The sequence below is a fragment of the Leuciscus leuciscus genome (genome assembly GCF_965113295.1).
Source record: "Leuciscus leuciscus genome assembly, chromosome: 12".
In the NCBI taxonomy this organism is placed as follows: domain Eukaryota; kingdom Metazoa; phylum Chordata; class Actinopteri; order Cypriniformes; family Leuciscidae; genus Leuciscus; species Leuciscus leuciscus.
In genome coordinates this window covers 35,832,423-35,854,350 of record NC_138736.1, presented here as the reverse complement: position 1 = coordinate 35,854,350, position 21,928 = coordinate 35,832,423, and the positions used below count along the sequence as shown (strand labels likewise).

At 37.7% G+C, this 21,928-nt stretch overlaps 1 protein-coding gene across 2 annotated transcripts; it reads right to left on the bottom strand.

Moving 5' to 3' along the window:
* Nucleotides 1–2,613: 2,613 nt before the first annotated feature.
* On the bottom strand, nucleotides 2,614–20,608 carry tmem170b (transmembrane protein 170B). 2 transcript variants are annotated; one of them, XM_082186338.1, is made up of 3 exons: nucleotides 20,260–20,608; nucleotides 12,752–12,922; nucleotides 2,614–7,254 (listed from the first exon to the last, which is right to left on the bottom strand). In XM_082186338.1, the coding sequence occupies exons 1-3, from the start codon at nucleotides 20,414–20,416 to the stop codon at nucleotides 7,124–7,126; spliced, it is 459 nt and encodes a 152-aa protein (XP_082042464.1). In that variant the 5' UTR covers nucleotides 20,417–20,608; the 3' UTR covers nucleotides 2,614–7,123. The 2 variants fall into 2 exon arrangements, with proteins under 2 accessions (XP_082042464.1, XP_082042465.1); XM_082186339.1 differs by having other exon boundaries at nucleotides 20,120–20,381.
* Nucleotides 20,609–21,928: the final 1,320 nt, after the last annotated feature.

Sequence of the window (21,928 nt, the reverse complement as noted above, 5' to 3'; positions counted from 1 at the left end):
GTTTGTTTCAAGAGGAATTTATTGATTGATAAAATTAGATTAATATCCCCAAAATATCCCCAACTGAGCAAGCCAAAGGCAACAGTGGCAAGGAACCGAAAAACTCCATCAAGTGACCTAATGGTGTCCTAAAACTCCATCAGGTGACCTAATGGAGAAAAAAAAAACCTTGGGAGAACCCAGGCTCAGTCGGGGGCCAGTTCTCCTCTGGCATTTATGAGCTAGAGGCCGGATTGTAGTTTGAACTGTGGGATTATATGAATGCCTGGCTGAAGAGATGCGACTTTAATCTAGTTTTAAACTGGGAGAGCGAGTCTGAGCAACGAACAGTATCAGGAAGACTATTCCAGAGTTTTGGAGCCAAATGTGAAAATGCTCTCCCTCCTTTGGTGGTTCTGGATATCCTAGGTATGACCAAAAGCCTTGAATTTAGTGATCTTAAAGAGCGCGATGGATTATAGGGCGATAGAAGATCCGTTAAATAGACTGGAGCTAAGCCGTTTAGGGCTTTATAAGTCAGTAGCAATATCTTGTAATTAATACGGAACTTTATAGGTAACCAATGCAGTGATGATAAAATCGGTGTTATATGATCATATTTTCTTGATCTCGTAAGAACTCTAGCGGCGGCATTTTGGACTAACTGTAGCTTGTTTATTGAGGATGCAGGACAACCAGCTAATAAAGCATTACAGTAATCCAGTCTCGAGGTCATGAATGCGTGAACTAACTTTTCTGCATCAGAAACTGATAGTATATTACGTAGCTTAGCAATGTTTCTAAGGTGGAAAAAGGCTGTTTTTGTAACATATGAAATATGATTTTCAAAAGACAGGTTGCAATCGAGTATAACACCCAGGTCTTTTACTGTAGAGGATAAAGTAACAGGACATCCTATGATGTTAAAGTTGTATTGTGCGAGGTTTTGTGGGCGGTTTTTTGAACCGATAAGTATTACCTCTGTCTTGTCTGGATTTAATAAAAGAAAATTACGCGTCATCCAATCTTTTATATCTTTAACACACTCTGTCAATTTGGAAAATTTAGCGTTTTCATCCGGCCGTGATGAAATATATATTTGAGTGTCATCAGCATAACAATGGAAACTAATTCCACGTTTCCTTATAATATTTCCAAGTGGCATCATATATATGGAAAATAACAGAGGGCCTAACACAGATGGGCCAAAATCTCTGAGGAATGTTTACAGCACCTTGTTGAATCTCTGCCATAAATAAAGTGGCCGGTGAGTGTATATATATTTATTTAAAGCAACTCTGCATGTATCCTTATAGCAAACAAGACAAATCTCAAAATGCTTTACAAGCACAGTGAAACTATCTTTAGAAAATGGAAATGTGTGAGAAGTGTTAATAAATATACTAATATCCATTCTATTCAATATTCATCTAATTTACTTTAGCCTAATATTGCATCATTAGTTTATTGAATCCAATGTTGCAAAGTCACTTTGAATAAAATCCTCTTGCAAATGCATATAAAAGGCCTAAATGTACACTTAGAGCATTCAAAGGGAGCTGCTTATTTGGACAGGGAGCTTGTTGGTTTTGGAACAGATCCAGAGTCGGGCCGTGTGGCACAACCTCACGTCCTTTATCCTCTGGCGGCCGTTGTACATCCGTCTTCATGCCCGTTTTAAAGGATTTCTACCAAATTTAGTGTTCAGATTAAAAATAGTACCGTGGCGCCCTCTGAATGTCTCCAGGAGGGTGTCTCCTCGTCCGCGGGGGGTAAGGGTGCGCTGGGTCTGCACGTCTACACCGGTGTGCCAGTGTGGGTGCGCTGCAGAAAGACGGCTAAAGGAGATGAAAAGCCTCTGTATAGACTAAATGACCCATGAGGCCATGAACTCGCTTCTTGTCGCATTATATTTCTGCAACCAATGACTTATGAAAAGCAAACAAGTCAGTCTGACCTCTATTGTGATTTCTTAGTGGTTATACAATTGACATTGTACTATTCATCATGAATTCAGCAAAAAGGAGCCAAAAAGATAAAATGTCAGCCAAGACTATATTAAAAACAGACTATGTCCAGACACTGAGTCAAGATTTGATGACAATCAAAATGATAATAATCATAAATGTTTCTCGAGCAGCAAATCATCATATTATAATGATTTATGAGTGATCATGTGACTCTGAAGACTGGAGTAATGATGCTGAAAATTCAGCTTTGCATCACAGGAATAAATTACATTTTACAATATTTTACTAAATAAAACAGTTTAAATTGTAATAATATTTCACAATATTACTGTTTTTACTGTATTTTTGATTAAATTAATGCAGCCTTGGTGAGCAGAAGACACTTCTTTCAAAAACATAAAAAAAATAAAAAATCTTACTGACCCCAAAGTTTTGTAGTAGCCTATAATTGTGTAATGAAAAAAAAAAAAAATCCCAATATATTTGTTTTTTCCACACACGCACACACACACACACACACACACACACACACACAGACAGAGTTTTGCTAAGTACATATATGGCTTATTGATTTAATATTTAAGAACTGATCAACTGGAATTTCTGCATACACCATTTATTACTGACAAAAAGTTTTCATTTCAGTAAATGATGAGCACAAGACGACTTTTACTGCAAAACGTTTTTATTTCAACTGACCGCAGAGTATTTGACAGAGGAGCATTTGTACATAAATAAAGGTGCTGGAAAGCACAGCTGTTTGCTCATACAAAATTAAAAAAAGAACATATCATACATATCTACACACGCCACTTCCTGCTGAGCGGCGCTTAAGAAGGATTGTCAGAAATCCATTTGCACACATTAAAGTCATTGCATTTTTGCATGACATACGTGACAGGAGTTCACAGGAGAAACCGTGTTGAAAGTCTGTCACGGATGTGTCGGTATCATGACCCACTCTGTATTACAACATTCTCCATCTCAAGGCCTGAAATCTTATCGTCCATTCATGGCACACCTTTAATTCAAAATAAGCCTTTTTTTTCACACATGACTTCTGAATAGCAACTGACCAATCAGCAGCTCTGAATTTGATTGGGTCATGAGGACACTCAGCCCAGTCCAGCTGCTAAACTGGTAATACGACCCTCAAAACTGTGCAAAACAACAAAAAACAAAGCTTTTTCTCTGTCTAAAACAAAAGACATGCAGATTTATTGTTCCCATAATCTTAAAGGCAGCTATAAAAAGTGTTTCAGCACCATTCTGCTCAGGCAAACTTTATCAAAACATCACAATCAATCAAACCTTCTTGCAAAGGGAAAATACTCGGTTTCAATACACTCAAACACACCTACACACAAGCAGACAGCAACACGAACAGCACACTTCTACACAACTACTGCTTCACTCATGAACACAGACACCTAAAGCTTGTGTTTCAATTCACATATGCCATGACTCTAGCCAATTCTCTTTATTTGTTCCCCTTCAATTTAATGTTTTGTCCTTCTAAACGTGTGTTTGCAGATGAGGTGCAACTTGGACTGAACAAATAATACAGATTTTAAGGGGGAAACAATTAAAATTAAAAACTGTAAAATATTTGCTAAAACAATGTAAAAAAAACAAAAAGAGTATATGGCTGTGTTCAGAACTGAATACTAGCATACTAGCTACTGCATACTATGTAATACACACTGACTGTACACAGTACTTTTTTTAAAAAGTAGCATGTGAAATTGTATTCAGCATGTAATCATTTTCAAATGTAGTCACATGACCTCATTAGGTTGTAAGTTTAATTCAGTTCCATCCTTAAAAAGTTCTTAAAAATAGTTTTGTGGTTATCATGGGGTATTTCATGCATAATAGAACATTTTCATACTATGCACACTATATGCACACTATACATAACACTGCCAAACTTATTTTCTTAGCATTTTTCATCCTGTTTTCCAGTAATATCTAAATTTATTAAAACGTTTATTAATCAAGTTACATTAACTTAAGCAAAATGACACAAAAAGTTTTCTTCAGAAAGAAATCTTCAGAAGTTTTATGCTTAGAACAAATATCTGCCAATGATTCCCTTTTGAATTAAATCTACTTTTCTTACCCAACTGGCAGATATTTTTTCTCTTTTTAAAGCTTAAACTCACTTAATTTTGATATTTAATATTTGTCATTTTGATTTAAGAATGTGTAGATATTTGTACTGGAAAACAAGTCAAAAGCACTAAATAGAAAATCATTTTTTGCAGTGTACTGCAGCAATAGAGTAGATTACGCCATTTCAAACAGCGTAAAAACTATAATAGTAGTAATACCGAATTGTATAGAATAGTAGTACTGAAACGTGACTCTTTCTGCCTCGCTGAATCCCTCATAAATGCTGAATCAACACATCAGACAGAGCTACAATCGGTTCACTCTCAACACTCTCATTCCCAGTACACTGTCGCCCTCTGCAGCGCGGCTCTGCTACTGTAAGTCAACTATTAGTTGCATAAAGTTGGAAATAAATAAATAGCCATTACATCAAACCATTATCATCTGAAAGCCTTTCACAGTAACAACAAGCTTTTTCAGGAGTAGTTCAAACTTAAAACAGCTCCATGAATCAGTGCTGAGAAATCTGACAAGCAAAAACACACAATATAAAAAGTCATAAACGGTTGTTTAAAAAAAGAATCATATTCAATTTAAAAAGTCCTAAAGCTGAAGAGATAAGGAATACTTTGGCTTAAATAAACATTGTCAATGACAACAGAAGAAAAGAGCAAAAGGAATAATTTCCCGTGAACCTGTGTGTTTCAGTGACTTCGACGTCACTTGTTTCATACAATGCATTGTTTTAGACGTCACTCTGCCACACATGGAATGAACGGTTTGTTTAGTAATGCTTAAATACAGAAATAAACAGGTGGAGTTTGGTATCAGTCCTTGGAGAGATTCAAAGGCTACATGAAATGAAACATGTAAATAATTCTTCAAAATAATTAAATTATTTTAAATGTGAATATTTATTATAATACATTATAATAGTTGCATTTGTAAGGTATTATGAAAAACTTTATAATGCATTAAAATGCATTACACACACACACACACACACACACACACACACACACACACACACACACACACACACACACACACACACACACATATATATATATATATATATATATATATATATATAAAACTATTATAATGTATTATAATACTTTCCTAATCATAGTTACACTTTTAACAGCAGCATAACATTTCATATAATACATTAAATTCTGTTTTTAATGCATTATACTCTTTATACTGTTTGTTGTGGGTGGTTGTTCGGTGGCTTTAAAATAAAAATAAAATAAACTCACTTTATTATGAAGCTTTATAATAATTCAGCACTATGGATTTTTTTAACCCACTCTGTACACCAGGTATAAAGCGTTCTCATTCAAACCCGATATTTAATACAAGTTTGTTCGAATACCTAATCATGAATATGAGGAGCAATAAATAATCGTGATTTTTGCCTTGGTAACTGATTACTCTGTATACTATAAGGCTTCATAAATACCTTTATGATACATTGCATAATAAGCTTCATAGAAAGTGCTAGCAAATAAATATAAAAAAATACAAATGCAAACATTTACATTCAAAACAAATCGAATAGTCTTCAACTATAAGGTTATTATTAGCGTTAAGACATCAAAAATGAATGGTGTTCATGAAAATGAAACGCGTAGGGAAACAAATACAATATTTTATCAATAATAAAGCCAGTGGCAGCAGTGAGGTATCGTAAAACACACCGCTCTCGTCACATTCCACACCGGTCGCGAAACGCTCTCCGTTTAACATGTTCGCTCCTGTACCTTACACAACTCTAGTTTATACTGTTTTGGTGGAAACTTATGGAAGGCAAATTATTAACAGTGCAATTTCACACGTATGTTGGCAAAGACCCACATGCGACCGCTTTCATTATGGCATCGGTGTGCCCTACCACGCCACAGCTTTCAAGTACAATACATTTGTCCAAGTATCCTAAAAATAACAATATTCAAAATAAACCTGTAATGCCAATGCAAAGGAGAAAATCACCTCTTGATTTACTCACATAGTCGTACGCCAACCTCTCAAACTTTGTAGAACGAGTCCAGGACGAAGGTGTCTGTCTTGTCTTTTAAGGCCTGAGGTGTAAGTCCCCATATTCGAGTAGGGAGAGTATTGCCACAGTAATGCTGGATGAAATGGGATTACTATGAAATAACATTTGAACAAGGACAAGCTCAGATTTGGCAGGGAATGGGAATCCATGATATTATCGCAGGTGATGGATTACCTCATAACAGAACAAAAAGTTGTAGACCATATAGTGACTTTTTCAATACTTGTCGTCTTTGCTTTTAGACCAACATTTGATTAAATACTGGAGTTAAAAAATTCACACTGATGTTCCAATGTGTTCCCATATTATAAATAAGGCATTTTTCCATTATGGATACATTTAAATAGGTTACAAGAGACCAGATTACTCCTTAACCTCCTTAAATTAAGGTCCATATTGCATAACCTTCAGATCTTACACTTTTTAGACAGTTTTCAAAATGCAGAAAGTGCTATGTGGAAGCCATTTCTTATGGAGAAGAAAACTGGATGTGATAATACTGTTGGCCCAGAGTGAAGATCCATAATCAGACAAACAGGGATGTTTCACGCCGTTCAGCTGAGCAGGATTAGAAAATGTTTTCCCACACTGATTGAGGATACAGAGACAGACAAATTATTAGAAGATGCTTTTGATGCATCCATCCTGGCTTTATGGCCCAACACCACTCAGTTTACATAAAGCTGAAGCAATCCGTGTGCAAAAATGTTCAGCAAAGATGAACAGACATCCCAAGATTCATCTCAATCCTCCATCGAAGCAGTTGGCACGTTGAGTGAGTTTCAGTCATTGGCCTATAATGCTGTTTTTGCTTCTTGAAACGTTAAATTCTCAGAAGGTTTCATATAGAGGTCCATTGGCCATTAGTGACTCCTAAAGCTCATTTCTTTGCACCGCAGGCCAAACCTCTGTGGTTTAACCACACTCACCTCGAGCCCGGCTCTTCTGCCGGCTGATTGGCTGTTGGGTGTGTCAATCAATGATGCTTTCCGTCCGTTCAAAGAGTGGCCAAGATCCGTGAGAATGAAATGATGACGGTGAAAGCGGTCTGGCCCACCCCGAACACCAGAGCTTCAAGAGGAGCCATGTCCTTCCCTGCCACACGGTACACAGCCGCCACTGCCGCACCTGACACAGGACAGATGACAATTATAATACATGAAGACAAACTTTGGTGTCGGCTTGAGAAATTCTATTCTGAAAGCTTGTGGTTGCTAGGTTGTTTCTATGCGGTTTGTGAGGTGTCCTGGGTGGTTGCTGAGTGTTAATAAGGATGCATGCTAGTAGGGATGTGGCCGAAGCCGAATACTATCCCAGCTCTTTTTGGTTCCCAGAACGTTCTTTTTTTAAGGTTTGTTTGTGGTTAGCCAGAAAGGTTTTCTCAACGGAAATAGAACGTACGTTTTTGGTTTGTAGAACGTTATTCTAACATTCCTTTAACGTTCCCCTAACATTATTTTAACGCTGTTCTAACGTTCCCCTAACCTTTTTTCTCCAATATCATTACCCCAGTTGCAAAATAATAACCTAAAAATAACCATTTGGAAATGTTCTGTGTAAGTTATTTTTAGGTTATTTCCCTGCAACGTTCTGGGAACATTATTTTATGGTTGCAAAAAATAAAACCTGAAAAGAACGTTCCTGGAACGTTATTATTTGGTTCTCAAAAAATAACCAAACGGGAACCAAATACTAACGTAACGGGAACGTTATGTGTTTGCTGAGATGTTTGGAAAGGAAACAACGGATTTTACGAAGCCCCTAAAGGAACATGGTGATGGGAAAAAAATTATGAGGAGATACATGACAATGACGCTCAGGAATGTTGCACACCAAATCCTCCGACATCGACCTGTCAATCATCTCTCCTAACTGTCTTCACGTGATAAGTGAAAGCTGATGTACTAATTTAAACAACTACCCCAGTAAGCCTAACAATGTCCCTTTAGGAGCTCCGTAGAATACGTTTTTCATTTTCCGTGCCTTTCCGAATTCTGGATTTAGGCCTCTAGTTGACAGGGTGTTGTTACGCAGTTGCTAGGGTGATCTGGGTGGTTGCTATGCAAACCATATATAATTTAGTAATTTATACAGTTTAAAATTAAAATTAAACTTGGTGTGAAATAATTTTTCAATTATACTGTAGGTGTTTAGGGAATTATCTATTCAGAAGAAACATCCAAGGCAAAGTTGATAATTAAATTACACATAACCTCCAAGAGATCTCCAAGTCTACAGAGCCACAAAAGAGCAACATCTGAATGATTAAATCTTCCTCTGTGAAATCGCACGTCTGAAATTGAAATAGAGATGTTTTTTCTGTGACTGTGACTGTGGTTGTTTGCAAAGTTGATACATTTGAAGCCAAAATAATACATTTATAAGGGGCTGCATTCTACACGTTTGTACATTTTAAATCCCTGCAGTCTCCTTATAATGTTAGTCAAGGGTTCTTGCACCAAAAACAATTTGTTTTTTACCTTCTCTCTGACACTTACAATTAAACAGGCTGTTTTTGCTTCTGTTTTCTTCTATATGTAAATGCGGTCTCTTATGATTGAATACCATCCTCGGGTATGTAACGTGTCACAACATGCCCACCATGTTGCTGAAAACTGGAAACATGAGTTTATATATAAATGTGGGTCATCATGTGTTACTTAACAGACTTTTTAGACTGGATGTCACTTTAGCCTGGCTCTGCAATTTATGTTCTCTGTTCATCAACTCACACATACGTTATGATAAACAGAAGCTCAAGCATGTTCACTTGACATGAGAGAACCAATGAGGTTCATTCTCGTGTTACGCAGCACATTTGAGTTTCAGCAAGAACCAATGAGGTTCATTCTCGTGTTACGCAGCACATTTGAGTTTCAACAAGAACCAATGAGGTTCATTCTCGTGTTACGCAGCACATTTAAGTTTCAGCAAGAACCAATGAGGTTCATTCTCGTGTTACGCAGCACGTTTGAGCTTCAGCAAGAACCAATGAGGTTCATTCTCGTGTTACACAACATGTTTGAGCTTCAGCAAGAACCAATGAGGTTCATTCTTGTGTTACGCAGCACATTTAAGTTTCAGCAAGAACCAATGAGGTTCATTCTTGTGTTACGCAGCACATTTGAGTTTCAGCAAGAACCAATGAGGTTCATTCTCGTGTTACGCAGCACATTTGAGTTTCAGCAAGAACCAATGCGGTTCATTCTTGTGTTACGCAGCACATTTGAGTTTCAACAAGAACCAATGAGGTTCATTCTTGTGTTACGCAGCACATTTAAAGGTATAGCGGAGGATCTTTCCAAATTTTAGATAAGACCCGCCCTCTCCACTTTTTGAAAAGTTTGATTGATTCACCAGAATGATTGACAATTAGGAGGACCAATAGTTTAGACTACCCACCAGGAAGTAAAACATCCTCCGCTATACCTTTAAGTTTCAGCAAGAACCAATGAGGTTAATTCTCGTGTTACGCAGCACGTTTGAGCTTCTGCAAGAACCAATGAGGTTCATTCTCGTGTTACGTTGCACGTTTGAGCTTCAGCAAGAACCAATGAGGTTCATTCTCGTGTTACACAACATGTTTGAGCTTCAGCAAGAACCAATGTATGGAGTCAATATAGGGCCATATATATCTGCAAAATAAAACAATGTTTTGCAAACAAAAAATATGTTTTGCAAAAAAAAAATGTTTTGCAAATAAAAATAAGAGTATTGAGAATTTTTTTTGCTTTTTTGCAAGTAAAAAAAAAATTATTGCAAAAGAAAAGTTAACCACTGAGAGAAAAAATAAAGTTTAGCAAAGTAAAACTTCAGCAGCATTGACTTTGCAACACATATTTCCCTTTGCGCCGCTCCTTTAAATCCGCGTTTCAGTCATCCGTGCCTCTGCGGCGCAAGCTTTCCTTTGCGCTTCATTTTTCTTTGCGCCTCGCTTTGTGTCCCTGATTTGACGTGGGGGGAGGGGTCAAGAGGTTGGGGTGTGTACAAGGGACGAAGGCGCGTCCCTCTCGTAACGTCATCAGCGCGAGCCCCAGACTATTATTGTCAATAATACATACCTGTGATCCATCACCCGCTGCGTTCCAGTCCAAAATTGTCATGCCCTTCACTCGCTAACTTCCCTCCGTCTCGTTCACTCGGATGTACGTCATTGCGAGTGCTCACTACTGGCGGAAACTGCAATGGGCTGAAATTGGAACGTCCTAAGCCCTTGATCACTTGGAATCAGCTGTGGAGTTGATTTATTATTTACATTTTGTTTCCCTTTAAGAATTTGTTTAATGCAGCATCCAAATGTTTATAGGTGTGTTTGGGTTGTTTTAAATTAAAAATATATATTATTAATATATCATAGAGTTGTCTGTTGTGGTGGTGATTAGATGAGATATGTGGTGACGTCACAATCGTACTGCATTGTGGGACATATAGGTGCCTGAAGTGTACATTGAAGCAGACTCGCTCCCTCTGTCAAAATCGAGGGAACGAGGGTCTGTCCATATAAACTTCCCTCGTCCACTTCACGAAGTGGAACGCACTTCAAAATGGCGGCAGGGATTCCCCCAAGGGGAAGTGCTTAGTGAAGTTCGCAAGTGCGTGTCTAAAAGTGGACTGGAACGCAGCCTCACATGTCTCTGCTCCACCATTTCGATCGATCCAGTCGGTCTGGGGCTCGCGCTGATGACGTTACGAGAGGGACGCGCCTTCGTCCCTTGTACACACCCCAACCTCTTGACCCCTCCCCCCACGTCAAATCAGGGACACAAAGCGAGGCGCAAAGAAAAATGAAGCGCAAAGGAAAGCTTGCGCCGCAGAGGCACGGATGACTGAAACGCGGATTTAAAGGAGCGGCGCAAAGGGAAATATGTGTTGCAAAGTCAATGCTGCTGAAGTTTTACTTTGCTAAACTTTATTTTTTCTCTCAGTGGTTAACTTTTCTTTTGCAATAATTTTTTTTTTACTTGCAAAAAAGCAAAAAAAATTCTCAATACTCTTATTTTTATTTGCAAAACATTTTTTTTTTTGCAAAACATTTTTTTTGTTTGCAAAACATTGTTTTATTTTGCAGATATATATGGCCCTATATTGACTCCATACCAATGAGGTTCATTCTCGTGTTACGCAGCACGTTTGAGCTTCTGCAAGAACCAATGAGGTTCATTCTCGTGTTACGTAGCACGTTTGAGCTTCAGCAAGAACCAATGAGGTTCATTCTCGTGTTACACAACATGTTTGAGCTTCAGCAAGAACCAATGAGGTTCATTCTTGTGTTACGCAGCACATTTGAGTTTCAGCAAGAACCATTGAGGTTCATTCTCGTGTTACGCAGCACGTTTGAGCTTCTGCAAGAACCAATGAGGTTCATTCTCGTGTTACGCAGCACGTTTGAGCTTCTGCAAGAACCAATGAGGTTCATTCTCGTGTTACGCAGCACGTTTGAGCTTCTGCAAGAACCAATGAGGTTCATTCTTGTGTTACGCAGCACATTTGAGTTTCAGCAAGAGTTTGTTCTTGCGTGTCAAGCAGGTTCCTTTGAGCTTATGTTTATGTTCGCTAATCAATGTTTATAGGTGAATAAAAGCCTCAATTCAATCTTTTCATAAAGCGATTAATATTTTTACGACCTCTTTATGAACTTTTTAAAGTGTCAAAGTGATAGATGCGTAGCTGTAAATGGGGGACAGAAAACTAACAGATTTCATTAAAAGATCTTCATTTGTGTCTGGAAAATGAACAAAAATCTTGTGGGTTTGGAACGACATGAGGGCTAGTAATTAATGACAATTATTTTTTGGTGAATTAATCCTTAATGCAGGGGTGCCCAATCCTGCTCCTGACGACTGTCCTGCACAGTTCATCTCCAACCCTAATCAAACACACCTGAAGCAACCAATTAATGTCTTCAGGATCACTTGAAAATTAAAGGCAGGTGTGTTTGATTAGGGTTGGAGATGAACTGAGCAGGACAGTCGACAGGAGCAGGATTGGGCACCCCTGTTTTAATGTATACAGTATGTATATGAATATTAATGTGTATCGTGGTGTGAGTAGCTCTTTAAAAAAATTTAATCAATTACACACACACACGCATTAACTGACTAAATGTTTCTGTCTCTAACTTTCTCTCAGCCAGATCCATATTAATATTAAAGCAGACCTCTGGGAACGGGCACTTCGGCATAGGGTTATTTTTGAATCAAACTACATTTGTGCTAGACTGGAGAACAGCTAACAGCTATAGTTCATTGACACCCTGCCCAACTAGACAATGTCGCTAAAACATTTTCCATTCTAATGCATTTTATCAGTCACAGATACTCTCTAAAAACCACACAGAACACCTCAGCAACTGCATATAGCAACACCCCAGCAACCTCCCAGAACACACTAGCATCATGGCTGTGAACTATGAATGAGAAAATGTAAAAATGTTGTTGGATCAGAAACATTTCCCAGTCTCACGGTGACTTGATTACAACAGCAAAATTGTGCGATAATGAATCATGCACAAAAAGACCATGCACATTTATTAATTTTGAGTTCATGTTGTGTTCGAGAACATGCACACTTGACTTAATGTGCTGATATTGTCCGATAAGAAAAGCAGAAGTGTGCGAGTACTGACTGGTGATGACCCCTCCGGTGAGCGAGGCCAGGAAGCCCACGCTGATGAGCACCAGTGTGATGAGCCGTCCTCTCTTATGACGCTGCAATGTCACACACATCAGCAGACCCACGGCGCTGTGAACCAACAGAGAGGAGAATAGACACCACAGGAACACCCAGTACCACATTTCTGCAGAGACAACACACACACACACACAGAGAGAGAGAGAACAAACTAGTTAGAAAGTTAGCTGGTTAATTCTGCATTTCATTCAGGAAGCACATGCATGAATATGTCAGATGCGTGGCCATCCAATTTGATATAAAATGTTTAACTTTTGGCTGTTCAATCCAAGAATGCATCAAAAAAATACAGAAGTAGGTGTGTAAAAGTAGTTTAGTAGAATAGTTATTTGTGTATGTTTTTTTCTTTAAAAAGTTCTTCTTTCTGCTTCTTGTGTGAAGAGGAAATACAATGTGTTAAAGAAACACTAACACAGTTCTGCAACACACTTTATGTCTATGTCTAAAATGAACAGACTGCAACAGTTTTTGTTATGAGATCACATTAATCTGTCATTTATTTGAATTCCTTTTAAAAATACCTTTTATGTGACTTTGTTTCACCCTCATCCCACACCCAGACTTTCAATCTCATAATGTGAATATTTGATTATACACAAAATTATGGCTGTCACTGAGTTTTGATGTTATTTTCACCACAACCAGCAATTTACCCACTAATATAATCTAGGACTATTAAGGTAGTGTACTTGGTTACCAAGGAGAAGAGCAGGAGATGAAGACAAAGATTAAATGTTGTTCTTTCGAACTTTCTACTTATCAAACAATCATGAAAAAAAAAATGCATCACGGTTTCCACCAAAATAGGAAGCAGCACAACTGATTTCAACATTGATGATAATATGATTTTTTTCTTCAGCAGCAAATCATCATATTAGAATGACCGGTGATTTTTTTTTTGTCATTTCCAATCAAGCTGTAATTTTGTCAAATTATGCAAAAAAAGCATGAAAATATAATAAATTGTGTGTGTGTGTGTGTGTGTGTGTGTGTGTGTGTGTGTGTGTGTGTGTGTGTGTGTGTGTGTGTTTAGGAATGCTGGAATTGAAGACAAATGAATGAGTCAGTCCAAAATGTTTCAAATGTGATTTCCACCACATAATATTATTAAACACAAATTCAGATGTGGTGCACATGACATTTGTTGGCAAAAATAAATAAATAATAATAATAAATCAGTGGGGGAAAAAGAGACAAAACTGACAGAATTCTACTATGATGTATGGATATGCACACTTGGAATAAAGTCAATTAAATAAACAACATTTTTATAAATGTTCACAAGACGATGCTCATAGTTGAAGAAATGCTTGTGAGAGTCTCCAGTCAGAACCCATCTTAACCGAGCAGAACACACTGTTCTTACAAAAGTGAACCTCGATAAATACTCTCCCACTATCACCAACCTCGCTTTCTCATAAACTGTCTGGTCCACTTTCATATACTCTCTCTCTCTTTATCACTCTATATATGTCTCTCAGTCCTCCATTGGATTGGAGACTGTTATTATTTAAGTGCCTGGTCCACACAGATCAGAGGAGAGTAAATGGACAGTCTGTCTCCACTGAGAGAGATTCAGACGGCTCTGGATCGTTCCAGAAGATTCCATGACATGGACCGGTATCTTTGCTCAACAACAATGATGATCAAACTGCTGTTGTCATGAACTCTGGGAAATCCAGCTCCACATAAATGAAAAATGCTTGAGAAACCAACACGCTCGGGCAGAAATACTGCTGACAGCTGTAATTTAACATGTCAAAGCAAACGCGTCAAATAACGAACTGCATAGTTGCACATGAAACACTGTATAGTGCTGATCAGAGCGCTTGTACCCTGAAGCATGAAGAAACATTGTGCCATTAACACCCTGTGTTCATTCAACACAGAAATGAATTTTCAGCATCATTCCTCCAGCCTTCAGTGTCACATGATCCTTCAAATCATTTTAATATGCTGATTTGCTGCTCAAGAAACATTTCTGATTATTATAAATGAGGAAAACCATTTTTGCTGCTTAATATTTTTGTGGAATCTGTGATACACTACGGTTCAATAGTTTGGAGTAGGTTTTTTTAAAGAAATTAATACTTTTATTCAGCAAGTACACATTAAATTGATCAAACGCGACAGCAAATACTTTTTATAATGTTACAAAAGATATCTATTTTGAGTAAATGCTTCTCTTTTGAGCTCAACTAGTCATCAAAGAATTCTACAAAAATATGTAGCAGCAAAACAGGTTTTCGACATATAAATTGTTTCTTGAGCAACTCAAGCATATTCTCAGCTTATTAGAATGATTTTTCTCACACACACACACACACACACACACACACACACACACACACACACACACACACACAGTATATATATTTATATGGTCTGTCTAAAGATTCTGATTGGTTGGAGGGTGTGCAATAAAGCCGTTTAATGCACAGGTCAGTTTAATCACCGTTCTATATTATTGCGCTGCTTTCATTATTTTATAAATATTAATTAATTAACTTCGCTACTAAATCGCTAGATTATATTACTCAGCAAGGATGTTGTAACCACAGTTTTTTTAAGTAATTAAACATCATTGCTAGAAGAGAGACACTGCAAAGATGCAGGTAATTCATAATTCACACACACACACACACACACACACACACACACACACACACACACACACACACACACACATCTCTCTCACTCTCTCTCTCTCTCTCTATAATATTTATTTGAATGAATCTCTCGCGATAGGCTGATCCATTCAAATAAATGTTATAATTTAATCAAATAAAAGTAACCTTACCACACTACTTTATCTCTGTGCCTGATTTAAAGCTGACAGACAGAAAGCTAGATCTAATGAGTGGTAGCTGATATATACTGTATATTCTCTGTGCATTAGATAATGAGTGACATGTGAAGGCCAAGTATGGTAACCTAGCCTGGCAAGCCAGACCTACATCAAGATGTTAGGTCTGGCAACTCACCATAGACACAGCTCAATCCGAGGGGCGGGATAAACGGCTGTCTTTCAAATTCCCTCGGCACGCAATAGGACAGCGCTTCAACCAACCAGAGCGTTTTCCCAACAGCGGAGCTAGTTGATAGATTCAACTTTTGCCATATCTGCCCGGCAAAACTACAAACACATCTTCCTTCCTCGAAAGTCAATGGAGAGTTGCTAGACTGCCCTGGCTGCAAAATACATTTTGCTGCCGCTAGGGTGCGTCTAGATTTCTAGGCTAATGGTAACCCATACTGCATTTAACCAAGTGTACACATATTAAAAGTAGTGAATAGTGAACACACACACAGCAAACCGTGGACAGCCATTTTTGAAGTGGCACTCAGGGAGTGATTGGGGGTTAGGTGCCTTGTTCAAGGTCAAGGTCCTGTCATTTCCTCCAGGTATTGAGAATCGAACCCGCAACCTTCGGGTTTACCAGTCTGACTCTCTAACCATTAGGCCATGACTAAGCATCATCTACAGTATGTGTAAATGACTAAAGACTGACACACAAACACAATGTATTGATTAAGCTATAAGCTGCCGCTCACATGCTAAGTGAGACTTAACGTCCAGACAGTGCTGGAGGTCTGTAAACACACACACACACTCTGTTATCAGTAAACTGGGCCAGACTGGGCAGAAAAGCCTCAGATCATCCATGATCAGCCAAAACTGAATGATGCTGATGGAAAGTATTCCTTCAATGTACTACTGACCCACAGAGAGACGCTCATTTTTACCTACAAATACATGTAACACTATTAAACTATGAAGAACCAAACAAAAGTAAACACTGAACAGAAACGCGTGACAGGTTATGGTAGGTTACTCTAATACAACAACATAGATCATCAGGACATATTTTGAAGGTCATCTTGTCACAAAACAAGAGGGATGGGTCAATGTAAAGCGTTCGCTTGTGAAAGGCCTCTTTGAACACCCTGGGTTTTCGCCGTGTCAACAAAGCAGTTTCCGAGGTGACAAAAAGCCTCTTTTGTCAAGCTGTCAATGGTCATAGTCAGTGACAACGTTCTTTAACATCAGCACAGTACAGACAGACAAAATTCTTATTCCAATTAAGTGAGCACACATAAACAAACATGCAATAACCTAGCGCTATCTCACTCTGTGGCGAACCACAATAAACATAGCTAAATGCTAAACGAGATAATGATCACCAAACAAGAAGTAGCAAAGTTGTCACACATATCTACTGCAAACAGGATTTCAACTTTTTATGAAAGCATAAAGTTTCTGCTTCCACACAGGAAACTCAATAGCTGCATACTGAGATAATTACAACTTCATTGGGGGTATAATGGATGTTTCTATGTTGGTTTTGATATCACAGTGAGATCGTATTATTAGCAGTGTCTGGCAGACGATAAAAATACAGACTTGCTAAAAAAGAATCACCCACAACCCCTAATGTTGTGACCGAGTTTTTCCACAGGAAACCAGTTTTCTTAGAAATATTTATTCTTGGAATATGCATTAACATGTTTTTTTAATATATATAAATTATGAATACTTGAATTCAGCAAGGATGAAGCATTAAATTAAACAAGACATTTATAATGTTACAAAATATATATATATTTTTTTTTTTAAATGCTCAAAGAATCCAGAAAAAAAGTCACGGTTTGCACAAAAATGTTAAGCAGCCCAGTTGTTTTTTTAGCATTGTTAATAATCAGAAATGTTTCTTGAGCAGCAAATCAGCATATTAGAATGATTTCTGATGGATCATGTGACTTTGAAAACCAACGTTTAGAAGAACACACTGTTTACCCAAAGGCACAAACAACTGCTGAGTAGGCAGAACTCTGTCTCCTTCATAAACAGCAGAAGGAAATGAAATGACTAAATAGGCTTGTTTCACTGACCAAAACAGGAAACTCCATTAACTTTCCTCTCGAGTCATAATCTCCCTGCGTTCTCTTTGAGTCTCTGTGCTTCTGCACCTGTGCTGTTCCTTCACATCATCACAAAAAGTGATGCGTAACACATCTGAACACAGCTGTCTCTGTCAGCGGCGGGGGGGGCTGAGGTTCATGTTCTAACCAATGCTGAGGTACCACCTCACCCCATCACGTTCTTCAGCCAAAAATCGATATTTTGTCATTATTTACTATTATGCAGTTGCACAAATACATGTTTGGTTTTTTCATGGTGCTTTTTTGGTCACTCTGAACTGGTTTTATTAATCAAAATATTCTTAAAAATTTCTCTTTGAATGCCATGCTTTGGAATGCAGTGTTTTCTTTGTCACTAGATTAGTGACTTCTTTTCAACTAGCAAATTTTGTGATTTTTGGACTGCTAGTCGGTCACTAAATAATACTCTTTCTGATATCTGACAGAAAATATGTAAATGAGAACAGCTTTTATTGGACATTCGGCTATATATTGTATTAAAATACAGAATGTGAGCACGGATTGAGAGAAAACAGATATAAAGACTGTTGCCGCATTACGTCATTTTGCGAAATTAAGCTACTTTTTGAGCACTGTTGGAATGACACAAGGGTGGGTTAGTAATAAATCACTTTTTTTTATTCATGAGTGAATTATTTGCTATCTCACATGCTACCCGTCCTGCAATTCTCTCATAAGTTGCATCATGTGTTGCGTCATGCCAGATGTCCACCACAAGATTGCAAAAATTATAATCTGGGCAAATCGCGGAAGTGAAAGGATGGGTGTGTGTCGTGCCTCATGCACCGTAAAACCGGCGTACACTTGTTCCCTAGAAATACTTCATGCTGCCTTCCAGTCACATTCACTTACCTGCTGTGGTCTGGCTTTTATATTACATCACACTGTTGATCCAGACTCCAGTTTTATGCTGGAATCATAAACCAGTTTTGCTTCAGGACCCAGATTTTACATTGTGACCCAACAAAATACAAAAACTCTATCGCACAAATGTAAACAAGATATTTAAAAAATTGACTGTATAGCCTACTGTATATATATACATATATATATGTGTGTGTGTGTGTGTGTGTGTGTGTGTGTGTGTGTGTGTGTGTGTGTGTGTGTGTGTGTGTGTGTGTGTGTGTGTGTGTGTGTGTGTGTGTGTGAGAGAGAAATAGAAATCTTTTGTAACATTATACATGTCTAGTAATTATTATATATGTGTATATTCGTGATTTTATGCACTTTTTGGGTCATAACCACTGTCTAGGGTCAAAACTCACCAATTAAGAACCACTGCAATCAGTAAAAAACAAATTACAACATATGTTTCATATACACAACAAAATCATTTAAGGATAGGAAAATATTATTGCTGTAGTTGTTCATACACCCATCTAATCTGGACCCTTGAATAGGAAATTAAGTATTCTTTGGGAGCTTATGGGGAGGTTTTTCCATGGAAGGTTACACCCTTGTCAATGAATAGATGTTTTACACGGTGTTCGTAGCCTGGTCTCACTCATGTCACTAGTCACTAGCACACAATCTACAAGGCAAGACTGTATAATGCTGCACAACAACAGAAGCCCATGAGCACAGTATCATGTGGAGACCAATATGGTGAAGGTAATTACTAATGATTACTCCACTACACGAGCCGAGAGCCGCCAGAAACCATGCAATGACTCAAGATTAACTAAAGATTGATGGGTGGCACAATGCTTTTTAGAGGTTCACATCAGACTGGCTGAATGCATTAGAGCACTACGGTCTACGGTCAAAGCTTTTACTTCTAATACACAAAAACAGACATCTCACAGTCAGGTGCATGGGGAACTATTCTTACTACATATTATAGTTATTCCGATAACAAAAAAAGTAATTTTTTTGGACATGGTGCCATGGTAAAACTATAATTTAGACACAACTATGATGGTAATACCATAGTATATATTGAAATACTGTAAAAAATAAAAAAAAATAAAAAAAAAATCACAATATATTAAAATGATACATAGGCTACATTGATACCGAATGATTACCATGTTATAGCTGCCACTATTTGCCACAACAACAAAAAATGCTACTATTACGAAAAGTTCTTTGGCAATATCATTACAGTGTTTTCTGAACATGTTCCAATATAAAATTATATTTTTCCCACATTTACCATGGTCTTCTTCACTATGATGTTTTATATATAGGCAGGCTATCAAAGCAGACTGCACACACACGATGCCACGATGTATAGTATAGTTCACTGGCAATACACACTTCCTATTGCATTAAGGACTGCATGCAATACTATAGATAAAGCATTATTAATTTAGCATGTAAGCACAGAGTATACAGTGTGTGTGATGTGAAGTGTGACCTTGTTCAGATGGGATGCGCACAGCTGCTCGTGTTCCTGCCGGTACAATAGACTGACCGGTGTGTGGAGAGGCGTGTGCGCGCGTCTGGATGACACACATGAACCCGTTTCACCCGATCTTTCTCCTCTCGTGAACGTACCTGTGAAGTGCTGTAGGGTCGGTACCGTGCCCTGGACCCACAGGCTGAGCACTTGCTGCACCGAGAGATTAATGGAATAATCCTTATTCATGTTCGCGCTGGGCGGCTGGAGCACGGCCCTCTTGCTCAGATATCTGACCGAGAATGGGGGACACATGGAGCCGGTTCACCGGGGCCGCGGCTCGCTGGAGGAGGATGGCGGAGCGCCGGTCCGTCTGATCAGCTGCTGCTCAGGGGCCATGATGGGTACGGCTGACACACACATACACACACACACTCTCTCACTCACCACACACATTCACACACACGCGCACACACACACCAGCAGCGCTTCTGGATGGCGCTTAAAGGCGCAGCGCTCTTAAAGGGAGGTGAACATCACATTTTACACTACGATCAAATACAGCAGTTTATGAATGAATGATAAAAAATTCATAATTACTTAATTCAGCTATATATATAGCCTAATATTATATATAGTACCTAACTGTTAAATACTACAATATATAGTGGTAATACTACAAGCTATAATGGTAGTAATTTAAGCAATATTAAATTATGTAACAACAATAGTAACTGTTATAGATGCATAGATAATTAAGTTAAACCAAATGCTATACAGTTTGTATAATTAAATGTCAATTATATAAAATATTAAACAAATACGACTATTACTACTACTACTACTACAAGCCTAATATTAGCAATTTCTGAAATATTAAATAAAAATAATATTAATAAAAAACAATAATAAGTGTTATTGTGGTTATTAATATTATTATATAGTAGGATAATAATAATAATGCTTTAAGTTAAGTTAAACCAGATTCTATATAAAATAATATTAATTTGTATATTTTAATATCAATTGCTAATAATATTAACAACAACAATAATAAATTCATAATAATTATTTGATTACACACAACTTATTGATATATTATATGATTTGATTTTGATAAGATACTACTACTACTACAATAATAATCTTCTTCATCATCATCATCATCATCTAGAATATTTTCTAGTCTTGCCTCCTCTTACTAAGTGAGAAAAGTTGTTGCTGTTATGGAAAATTTGTGCCAAATAAAACCAATCTATTTTTTTAGAAAAATCTTACAATCTTTGCTATCTAGGAAGTGTAGACATTAAGAAGTAATATTAATGTCTGAGCATTTCCTAAATAAATTGAAGAAGCCTTCCTAAGCTCCTGGCAGTTTGTGGAAGAGATTATAGGCTTAAAGATGTTCCCTGTAACAACACATACATAATAATTTAGCAAATACAGATTGCACTACATATGCCAAAGTACTGAAATGTATGAAGAAAAATGTGCCGCCAATCTAACCTCATACACTATTGATTAATCATGCAATACTAAACATAAAAGTAAAATAAGATGCTCTTAGATTTTTTGGGGGGTAGGACAATGAAGTACGCTAAATTCCCAGAACAGGTTCATGGACTCAGATTAAAACGTAAATATGAGATTGTCAGTGACATAAGCGGAGCAGCTTCTGTTCCCCAAACACACACACCCTGATCATTTTCCCACTATTTATCCGCCTGACATTTGAGCCTACTGTTGTATTACCTTACAAAGCCAAACCTCTCCGCTTCTGCTTTCTCATTGTAAAAACGCTCCATTGTAGGAACAGTATGAAATGAT